This window comes from Scyliorhinus torazame, chromosome 5, assembly GCF_047496885.1.
Source record: "Scyliorhinus torazame isolate Kashiwa2021f chromosome 5, sScyTor2.1, whole genome shotgun sequence".
Lineage (NCBI taxonomy): Eukaryota > Metazoa > Chordata > Chondrichthyes > Carcharhiniformes > Scyliorhinidae > Scyliorhinus > Scyliorhinus torazame.
In genome coordinates, this window is record NC_092711.1 from 100,704,813 (window position 1) to 100,716,186 (window position 11,374).

Below are 11,374 nucleotides of genomic sequence, written 5' to 3' on the forward strand. Positions count from 1 at the left end.
CTGGTGAAGTGTGAGAGTGGTCCTTACAGTGGGAGAAAGAGTAGCTGTGTGAATTTAAACTGTGAGTTTGATGTGTTAATGAGCCCAGCTAGACTTCAAACCAGATGTTTACCGAAAAAATGTAGTCAAGTTGGGTAGAGAACAGAAACAGATGTGAATGGGTGGTTGTGATTCAAAAGATGCAAGGTGTGAAAGAAAGGTGTCAGGAATGAAGTATGGATAAAGTAAATTCACTTTTTTAAATTATGAATGTTAAAGTAAAGAGATTATGTTAATCAATTCTGGGAGAGATTGGTTCGAAAGAAATTGGGTAAAACGATGGCGAGATCAAAGGGAAAGAATGTAGTTAAGGGGATACTGAAATAAAGATTGCTTATTGTCACACGTAGGCTTCAAATGAAGTTACTGTGAAAAGCCCCTGAAACCTGTTAAGATACTGTTTGAATCTCAGCCCAGAAAGCTGTGTGAAGGAAGCCAGATTTGAAAAGCCAGTTAACTGGTTAACCTCGAGCAAATTGGAGTAAAGGCACAGTTTGGGACAAGGTTTCTGCATTTTATAGATCTTAAAATCTATAAGGCGTTGCTGGACAGATTGGGAAAGGTTAGCTCTGAGGTAGTTAAATTAAGATTGTTTGGAACTATTTAAAGTATTAGGATGTGTGAAGTCATTTTATTTATTTTCCTATTCCATCATAAACATTTGCTTTTCTAAGAAACCATCACGAGTAGTCGGGGCCATCATTTCTGGAGTTCTCAACCTCTCCTTGTGCTATACAAATTGCAAAGACAAACTGAGGACAAATGTCTCAAAGTTCCTTTCTGGCCGTGCCCTTAACAGTAAATAAACTCCAGCTCAGTTATGGGGGTTAATATTCCAGGTAAAAGTCAAATAAATCAGCATTGCGTGAAACAATGTGCATCAAGTATTTTAAAATATTTCTAACAAAAGTTCTTCCTTTTGAAATGTTGTCCCCCCTCCCCCTGTTTCATCCATCCTCACCTCCGACAACAAGTGTGTGGAGTTCCTGGGGTTCCTTTGTCACTGAGATTGGGGCAATCTGATCAGCTGCCTCTGCTGCTTCCCTCCCTTCCACTAACCCACCAGACCAAACTGTCTAAAGTTCCTCCTCGTTTGAGCCCTGAACTCGGATCTTTCTCCAGTTTCTCTCCAATCTTCTATCTCCCTCTGAGCTTATATCGTCCATCAGACCCAACTTCTGTTCCCTCGACTCCATTCTCACAAAACAGTTGACCATCCAACCTCTCTATGTTAGTTGATATGTTTCCAGTTCTCCCTCATTTGGTTCTGTCCTTCTCACTTTAATGCAACATCATCACCCATCCTAAACAGAACACTTGACCCCACCATCTTTACAAATTTCCAAGACATCTCCAACCTCCCTTTCCTCTCCAAAGTCCTTGTACTCGGCGTCCCCCAAGGCTGTATCCTCGGCCCCTCCTACTTCCCATTTACAAGCAGCCACGAGGTGATATCATCCCAAAGCACCGTGTTAGTTTTCACATGGACACTGACAACACCCAGCTCTACCTCACCACCATTCCTCTCCATTCCTCCACTGTTACTAAATTATCAAACTGCTTATCCCACATCCAATACTGGATGAAAGGTTTTCCTCCAATTAAAAATTGGGAAGACCAAGCCATTGTCTTCAGTCACCATTAGAAATTCCATTCCCTAACTCCCGAGTCCATCCCTCTCCCTGGGAACTGTCTGAGGCTGAACCACACTCTGCACAATCTCCATATCAGATTGAAATGAAAAATGAAATCGCTTATTGTCACAAGTAAGCTTCGAATGAAGTTACTGTGAAAAGCCCCTAGTCTGTTCGGGGAGGCTGGTACGGGAATTGAACCATGCTGCTGGCCTGCCTTGGTCTGCTTTCAAAGCCAGCGATTTAGCCCTGAGCTAAACCAGCCCCTAAACCCACACAAACACGGGGAGAATATGCAAACTCCACATGGACAGTGACCCAGAACCGGGATCGAACCTGGGACCCCGTCGCCGTGAGGCCGCAGTGCTAACCCACTGTGCCACCATGACCCCAAGATTTGACCCCAAGTTGAGTTTCTGACCCCATATCCACACCATCACTAATACCAGATATTTGAATCTCCATAACGTCACCTGTGTCCATCCCCACCCCAGCTCATTTGCTGCTCTTATTTTGTGTAATAACCTTTGATGTGGCACCTTGGGAAATACCTTCTGGAAATCCAGATAAAGCACATCTACAGGTTCTCCTTTATTGACATCCCTTGTTACTTCCTCAGAGAACCTTGACAAATTTGTCAATCATGATTGATTCCCTGAACCCCATTTTCAAACACTGTCAACAGAAAAATCAAATCTCCTCTACCCCTCTGGCTCCTTTGCCAATTACCTTAGAGGGACTCATTTTCTGTTAAAGAGCTCATCAACCCCTCTCACCCACTTTCCCAAAAGTGAATAAATTTATTCAGGAAAAGTCCAACAAATTCAAATATTTTCCTGTTATAAGTTTATTGATGAAACAGAAACATGGTTAAAAAAAAAACAGAAAATTACTTGAGGATCAAAGACAACCAGAGTAACAGGATGTTCACAATGTTCCGGGTCCCAAATGGTTCCCCTTCGGCTTCTCTGTACCCTGTTCACGTGACTCCCTGCTTTGGACACGGGGGCACTGGACCTTGGGGGTCGAATCACCGACACCCTCGGTCACCCTCCCCTGAACCCTGATTCGTTGGAGGTGCAGTTCTCAGTCAGTCTTCCAGCACCTTCCTGTCTCTATTATGAAAAATGAAATGAAAATCGCTTATTGTCACATAATAACAGTAGCTTCAAATGAAGTTACTGTGAAAAGCCCCTAGTCGCCACATTCCGACGCCTGTTCGGGGAGGCTGGTACGGGAATTGAACCATGCTACTGGCCTGCCCTGGTCTGCTTTAAAAGCCAGCTCTTTAGCCCGGTGCTAAATCAGCCCCTATTAGCGACGCCCATGGCAGTTTCCCACCTGGGGAACAAGCCCCGTTATTCTCAACTAAATTCTGCCCTCAGCTCCATCACCTGGCTGTCACTGACACGAGCAATAGAGACTGAAAGGTGCGCGAGGCTCAAATAGGAAGACAAAACTTGTGGATTAGGATCTTCGTAAAGGTCAGCAACTTCTTGGAAAAAATCAATTCCCAGTCAACAAATTAAAGGATCACATGACGTGACTTTTAATACAACAAACAAACAAACTAGAAGCTACTTAAACTCGGAAACCTACACATTAAACTTTAAATTAGAACTTTGTCCTTTTACATAACCTACAATCACACTCCAAGATTATAGTTACTCTGTCCTGGAAGTTGAAACTGAATTGTCTCAGGACCTGTCCAAAGTGATCATTCATTCCCGAGGATTTACTTCAGTTCTTCAACCAAGACACTGAGGGAAAAAAGGGAGAATAGAATAGAATGTGAACTGGCAAAATACATAAAAATGGATTGTAAAAGCTTCTGTGGCTACGTAAAAAGGAAACATTTTGCTCAGACAAAAGGTTTGTCCGTTCCAGATAGAGTCAGGAGAATTTAGAATGAGGAATAGAGATCGCTACAGCCACCTCGTTCACCACTCTGGGATGTGGATCATCAGCTTTTGGGGATTTATTCACTTTCAACCCCATTAATTTCTCCAGTGCTACTTTTTCACCAATACTAATCTCTGCCAGTCCCTTGGTTCTCTGGTGTTTTGGGGACAATTTCTGTATCTTCCTCTGTGAAGTCAGACACACATTGTTTAGTTTCTCTGCCATTTCCTTACTCCCCATTATAAACTCTCCTGTCTCTGCCTGGAATGGACCCACATTGGTCTTTGCTAATCTTTTCCTTTTCACATTCCTGGAGAAGCTTTTCCGGTTGTTTTTTATGTTTCTCGCCAGTTTGCTCCCATCAGTTTCTTGGTCCTCCTTTGCTGAATTCTAATGGATCTCATGGAATCTTTAACTTTTCTTGTTAGCCACGGTTACATCATTTTTCCTGTTGGATTTTTGTTTCTTAAAGGAATCTATATTTGTTCTATACATGTGAAATAAAAGTCGCAAAAGTCCCAGAGGACCATAGGCTGCTCTCCCCTTTGACAGAGAGAGAGCTGACTGGAGGTGATTTAACCCGAGGGTCAGCACACCTCAGGCGAGGGGCCTGGTTGAGAAGGCGGGGCCTTCATGAATAAACTCAGCCAGTACGGGAGTTGAATCCTCACTGTTGGCCTTGCTCTGCATCACAAACCAGCCGCCCAGCCCAGCTGATCTAACCGACTTCCTGATAAATATGTAATAATTCCTTAAATATTAGGTATTCCCTGTACCAATCAGTTTCCCACTCCATCTCAAGACAACTTGCCCCTCATACCCTGATAGATTTTTTCTGTGAGGAACACCCAGATAAATTAAACAAAAGAACGACGTAACCACCAGGGCCCATTTCCATGGCAACGTGGCATGCGTTGGGGGGGTTTGAAACAGAAATGGAAACTAACTATCTTCAAGCTTCCAAACACCCTTTCACTCTGTGATCCTTGTGCAATTTGAAGCCAGTTATTAGCAACAAGGCTCAAAGAGCACCAGCCCACTGGAGGCAAAGTGGTGAGACCGGCCAGTCCAGCAGAAAGAAACCCTCCGACCATCCCCACTGACCACCTGTCAGAATGAACAAAATGCAGTCCTGGATGTAGAGCAGAAACAATAACAGCAGAATCCAACTCCTGTAATCGATTGTGAAATTGTTGGTGTCACAGCAGGTGCGATGAAACATGCAATCCCGTCTCACATTGAGAGGTGGACGGCGTCTCCTTAGTGTGAACTCCCTGGTGTGTCCGCAGGTGAGATAACCGAGTGAAACTCTTCCGACACCGAGAGCAGGTGGACGGCGTCTCCCCAGTGTGAACTCGCTGGTGTGACTGCAGGTTGAATACTCGAGTAAATCCTTTCCCACACTGAGAGCAGGTGAATGGCCTCTCATCAGTTTCTTGGTCCTCCTTTGCTGAATTCTAATGGATCTCATGGAATCTTTAACTTTTCTTGTTAGCCACGGTTACATCATTTTTCCTGTTGGATTTTTGTTTCTTAAAGGAATCTATATTTGTTCTATACATGTGAAATAAAAGTCGCAAAAGTCCCAGAGGACCATAGGCTGCTCTCCCCTTTGACAGAGAGAGAGCTGACTGGAGGTGATTTAACCCGAGGGTCAGCACACCTCAGGTGAGGGGCCTGGTTGAGAAGGCGGGGCCTTCATGAATAAACTCAGCCAGTACGGGAGTTGAATCCTCACTGTTGGCCTTGCTCTGCATCACAAACAGTCGTCCAGCCAACTGAGCTAACCGACCCCTGATAAATACGTAATAATTCCTTAAATATTAGGTATTCCCTGTACCAATCAGTTTCCTAGTCCATCTCAGGCAACTTGACGCTGATAACCTGATAGTTTCCTTCTGTCAGGGACACCCAGATAACTTAAACAAAGTAACCATGTAACGACCAGGGCCCATCTCCATGGCAACGTGGCATGCTTTGGGGGGTTTGAAACAGAAATGGAAACTAAATATCTTCAAACTTCCAAACATCCTTTCACTCTGTGATCCTTGTGCAATTTTGAAGCCAGGTTTTAGCAACCAGGCTCAAAGAGAATCAGCCCACTGGAGGCAAGGTGGTGAGACCGGCCAGTCCAGCATAAAGAAACCCTCCGACCATCCCACTGACCACCTGTCAGAATTAACAAAATGCAGTCCTGGGTGTAGAGCAGAAACAATAACAGTAGAATCCAAGCCCTGTAATCGATTATGAAATTGTTGGTGTCACAGCAAGTCCAATGAAACATGCAATCACGTCTCACATTGAGAAGTGGATGGCCTCTCCCCAGTGTGAACTCGCTGGTGTCTCCGCAGGTTGGATAATAGAGTAAATCCTTTCCCACACTGAGAGCAGGTGAATGGCCTCTCCCCAGTGTGAACTCGCTGGTGTGTCTGCAGGTGAGATAACTGAGTGAATCCCTTCCCACACTGAGAGCAGGTGAATGGCCTCTCCCCAGTGTGAACTCGCTGGTGTGTGTGCAGGTGAGATAACCGAGTGAATCCCTTCCCACACTGAGAGCAGGTGAATGGCTTCTCCCCAGTGTGAACTCGCTGGTGTGTCTGCAGGGTGGATAAATGTGCAAATCCTTTCCCACACTGAGAGCAGGTGAATGGCCTCTCCCCAGTGTGAACTCGCTGGTGTGTCTGCAGGTGAGATAACTGAGTGAATCCCTTCCTACACTGAGAGCAGGTGAATGGCCTCTCCCCAGTGTGAACTCGCTGGTGTGTCTGCAGGTGAGATAACTGAGTGAATCCCTTCCCACACTGAGAGCAGGTGAATGGCCTCTCCCCAGTGTGAATTTGCTGATGTCTCTGCAGGGTGGATGAATCATTGAATCTCTTCCCACACTGAGAGCAGGTGAATGGCTTCTCCCCAGTGTGACGTTGCTGGTGTGTCTGCAGGGTGGATAATTGAATGAATCCCTTCCCACACTTGGAGCAGCTGAATGGCCTCTCCCCAGTGTGACTGCGCCGATGAAACTCCAGCAGAGATGGGGCTCTGAATCCCTTCCCACAGTCCCCACATTTCCACGGTTTCTCCATGTTTTGGGTCTCCTGACGTCTCTCCAGGCAGGACAATCAGTTGAAGCCTCATCCACAGCACGAGTATGGTCCCTCCCCGCTCTGAATATTGTGATGTTTTTCAGATTGTGTCGCTGGTTAAAGCTCTTTCCTCAGTCAGTTCACTGGAACACTCTCACTCCGGTGTGTGTTGTGTGGGTCTCTGTGCTTTTCCAGTCACACTGATGTTTCCACAGTCAGTTCACTGGAACACTCTCACCCGGGTGTGGGTTGTGTGGGTCTCGGTGCTTTTCCAGTCACACTGATGTTTCCACAGTCAGTTCACTGGAACACTCTCACCAGGGTGTGTGTTGTGTGGGTCTCGGTGCTTTTCCAGTCACACTGATGGTTGAAATATTTATCTGACTGTTCGGGGAAACATTTCTCCTTCTAGATTCAAAGCCCAATGATATCCAGGTTCTAAGGAAAGAAGTGACTGTCAGATCGAGACGTAACGTTTGAGATTTCTGTCTGTAATTCCTCCTCGTCTAATATCCTGTAAAAACAATTTCCAAAATTCATCACTGTCAGTACAGGATAGAAACTCAGAACAGACAATTCTAGTTTCTATGTCACTTTTTTTCCTCTCTCTTATTCCCCGAAAGCTGTAAATGTCCATACCACACATTCCCTCCATTCTCACTCTGCTGTATCTCATATTGACCCTCCTAATTCTCCTGAAGGTGCTGATTCAGGTTGATTGACAAATCCAAGCGCACAGCTTCCTGTCCAGGAGATCATAACAAATATAAGCTGCAGTCGGCCATTCGGCCCATCGAGCCTGATCCATTCAATGGGACCATTGGCTAATCTACCTCAGCACCGTTTTCCCACACTATCCCTCATATCCCTCGACATCTTCAATATCTAGAAACCGATCAGTCTGTGTCTTGAAAATATTTGATGACTGAAGCTCCAGAATCCTCGGGGATAGAGAATACCAAATCTTCACCACATCGTCGAGTAAAGAAATCCCTTCTCATCTCAGCTTTCTCTCCATTTACCTGCAAGTTCCGCATAACACTCAACATCCTCATCAATCAGATTTCTGACTGGGAGTGGGGTGGTGTCAGGCATGCGATACAGGTGCGCGAGTAGCTGCTTTTCCACAGGTTCTGGTGCCACTAACCTACAATCTGACACTTATCCTGATTGCCTGGCACTCATCTACCTAATCCTTGAATTCATATTTGTTATCGTGTCCCTGGAACATTTCAGGGTTCGGATTGGTAGGATTATGCTGGAAAACGTGAAGAAATGCATTGATAAAACAGCACAGGTGGATTCAGCGGGAATGGAGCCGCCTTTTCAACATGGCGGCCTGACCCTCAGGAGGTCTCTCGACCGCTAGGAGGTCTCTCGACCCCACGCTCTCTGGGGCTCTCTGGGAGGCGGCAAAAATGATGACTGTCAACATTATCCGTGTTACTGACCAGAGGCGGAGTGTGCTGACTCAATATCTGTGAGCTCATGAGGCCCAGCTCCAAAACGCCATGGAGAGGCTCGATGGTCCGGAGGAGAGAATCCTGAACATTCAGCAAGATGCTTCCGTCGAATTCAATCCTTTGAAAACCAGTCAAGTGGCTGGCGGAGGTCCTGGAGAACTGAGGTTCGGAGAAAGAACATCTGAGTCATCGGCCTGTCAGATGGTCATCATAGAATTTACAGTGAAGGAGGCCACTCGGCCCATCGAGTCTGCGCCTTGGAAACAGCACCCCACCCAAGCCCATACCGCCACCCCATCCCCGTAACCCCACCTAACCTTTTATTTGGGCACGAAGGGCAATTTATCGTGGCCAATCCACCGAACCTGCACATCTTTGGACTGTGCGAGGAAACTTGAGCACCCGGCGGAAACCCATGCAGACACGGGGAGAATGTGCAGACTCCGCACAGATAGTGACCCAAGCTGGGAATCGAACCTGGGACCCTGGATCTACCACTGTGCTACTGTGCTGCCCATAAATTATGATATTTTCTGTCCATTTAGTGTGGAGAGTAAGACTCCCGTTAGGTTCTTAGAGGATCGACTGCCACGTTTTCTCGAGCTGGATGTGAAGCCTGGGCGTTCCAAATTAGAAAGGGAGCATCGGTCTTTGAGGCCGAGGGATAGTTTTCATCCCAGGCCTGTAATCATTCGCTTCCACAACTTGAGAGAATGTCCTGGAGAGGGAACAATGAGGTGGAACCTGGCTGCAGGAAGGAGTGAGGATTTACTTCTTCCAGGAATTTCGGCAGCAACACAAACGAAGCGTCGAGGCCTCGATGAGGTTCAAAGGCAACGCAAGGCTGTGCGGCGTGAATTACGTTGTGCGTTATCCTGAGACCCGAAAAATGGTATCCAACAACTCCGTCAAGTCTTTCAATAATCTAACTATTACCTTGGCCTTCATGAAATCCATGAAGGGCAAGGATCTGAAGGGATGGTTTGCAGCTCGAACTAACTCAGGTGCTAATCAGGACTCTTCGCCCTATCATGGTATCGTTGTCTGAATTTCAGAATCACAGAAATACACACAGGGACAGGAGTAGGCCATTCATCCCCTCGCATCTGTCCTGCCATTTAGTGAGATCATGGCTGATCTGTGACCTAACTCCATATCCCTGAATATCTTTGCTTAACAAAACTCTACCTCCGATTTAAACTTAACAACTGATCCAGCTTCACCTGCTGTGTGTGGGAGAGAGTTCCAAACCTCTCCCACCCTGTGTGTGAAGATGTTCTTCCGAACATCTCTCCTGAACGGTCTAGCCCTAATTTTTAGACAATGATCCCTAATTTTAGAATCTCCAAACAGTGGAAATAGTTGATCTTTATCTACCCTGTCTTTCCCTGTTAATATCTTAAATACATCAATTAGATCACACCTTAAATGTCTAAATTCCAGCAAAAACAGGCCTAATTTGTGGTTAAAACTTTGGGTCCGAGTCTCTGCAATCTCTCACTCGCCTCCCACAGCATCCTGGGACACAATTCATCCAGAGCTAGTAATCTAATAAACTTACTGGGCGGCACGGTAGCATAGTGGTTAGCACTGCTGCTTCACAGCACCAGGGATCCAGGTTCGATTCTGAGCTTGGTTCTCTGTCTGTGTGGAGTCTGCACATTCTCCCCGTGTCTGCATGGGTTTCCTCCAGTAAGTCCCGAACGATGAGCTTAGTAGGTGAATTGGACATTCTGAATTCTCCCTCTGTGTGCCCGAACAGGCGCCGGAGTGTGGCGACTGGGGGATTTTCACAGTAACTTCATTGCAGTGTTAATGTAAGCCTACTTGTGACAATAATAAAGATTATTATGAATGGGCCAAAGGGCCTCTATCCGTGCTGTAAAGAGAGGGACTTTATAGAGAAACTGCCAAAGCCTCAACACTCACCAGCTCTGAGGACACACCTTAGCTCCCTTTCCAATCTGAAAGCAGCCTGAGCTGGATTTACATTCCCCTTAATTGATAATTGCTGGGTGATAATCCTGTACTTCCTCACCTCACACCACTGTGACAGCACCTTCACTACACAGACTGCAGCAACTGACCAAACATCACCTTCCCAGTTATTCCTGAAGGCACCGCCTTCCCAACCTGGCCCCTTGCCTGAGGTGTGGTGATCCTCAGGTCACATCACCGCCGGTCAGCTCTCTCCCGGGACCAGGCCCTGGTTCACAGCCGCCATCTTGGGGAAACAGAGCGCATGCGCTGGCGTCTTGGCGATGCAACAGTTAGTAGGCGGGGCCTGAAGATTTCTGTTCTCCAGCCGGGTCCTAGCGCCCGCAGATTTCGACTTTGGTAAACAGGTTCCAAAAAATTTCACCCACTCCCAAACTGAAGTTGATATTTGTGGCCTGGAGGTGTCTGTGGATCGCGTATACATTCAGTGTGAGAGGCTGCAGCCTCTGTATAGTTACCTGAAGGCGGTTATACAGCGTTTGATTACATTTCATGATCCTTTCCAGTTCCAGGCTTTTCCCCAGGGTAGAGGGGTCAATTACTAGGGGGCATAGGTTTAAGGTGAGAGGGGCAAAGTTTAGAGTAGATGTACGAGGCAAGTTTTTTACGCAGAGGGTAGTGGGTGCCTGGAACTCACTACCGGAGGAGGTAGTGGAGGCAGGGACGATAGGGACATTTAAGGGGCATCTTGACAAATATATGAATAGGATGGGAATAGAAGGATACGGACCCAGGAAGTGTAGAAGATTGTAGTTTAGTCGGGCAGTATGGTCGGCACGGGCTTGGAGGGCCGAAGGGCCTGTTCCTGTGCTGTACATTTCTTTGTTCTTTGTTCTTTGTTCTTTGTTCATTATCGGGATGTTTGTGTGATATTTTCTTACCCTCAGAGTGATTTTACTTTATTTGAAATACATTTCAGCAGCAGGCTCACTGGTGATTTTTAAACCGAAGATGGTTATTTATTGTCACACAATTTCCCTGGATGTTTGAACATCTCAGTCTGTCTTATTCACACTCACTGACACATAAACAGAAATTAGATACAGATCAAGTTGAAGCTGGAATGATGAAAATGGAATGTAGACTGCAGTCTTTATATCGCTGCAGGTCTGTTGTCTTCTTGTTGAGCTAATCCTTTAGTTGGAGTGAAGCGTTTTTAGAAACAAATTATTCTCATGAGTCTCTGAAGCTTCTTGTAGATGAATAGCCAGGAGGTTGGTTCTCAGGTGGACTTGGAAGCTGGAATAAGTACAGTACT

At 46.1% G+C, this 11,374-nt stretch overlaps 1 protein-coding gene across 4 annotated transcripts; it reads right to left on the reverse strand.

Annotated features, from left to right (window-relative positions):
• Positions 1 to 2,502: 2,502 nt before the first annotated feature.
• On the reverse strand, positions 2,503 to 10,352 carry LOC140419197 (uncharacterized). Of its 4 annotated transcripts, none has more exons than XM_072502988.1 (3): positions 10,216 to 10,352; positions 8,107 to 8,277; positions 2,503 to 7,169 (listed from the first exon to the last, which is right to left on the reverse strand). In XM_072502988.1, the coding sequence occupies exon 3, from the start codon at positions 6,653 to 6,655 to the stop codon at positions 5,864 to 5,866; it is 792 nt and encodes a 263-aa protein (XP_072359089.1). In that variant the 5' UTR covers positions 6,656 to 7,169; positions 8,107 to 8,277; positions 10,216 to 10,352; the 3' UTR covers positions 2,503 to 5,863. The 4 variants fall into 4 exon arrangements, with proteins under 4 accessions (XP_072359089.1, XP_072359086.1, XP_072359090.1 ...); XM_072502985.1 differs by having other exon boundaries at positions 10,157 to 10,228; XM_072502989.1 differs by lacking the exon at positions 10,216 to 10,352 and adding an exon at positions 9,680 to 9,745.
• Between the last annotated feature and the right edge of the window lie 1,022 nt (positions 10,353 to 11,374).

Coding starts and splice junctions, on each gene's coding strand:
- LOC140419197 (XM_072502988.1), bottom strand. CDS start 6,655: ATGGAGAAACCGTGGAAATGTGGGGACTGTGGGAAGGGATTCAGAGCC.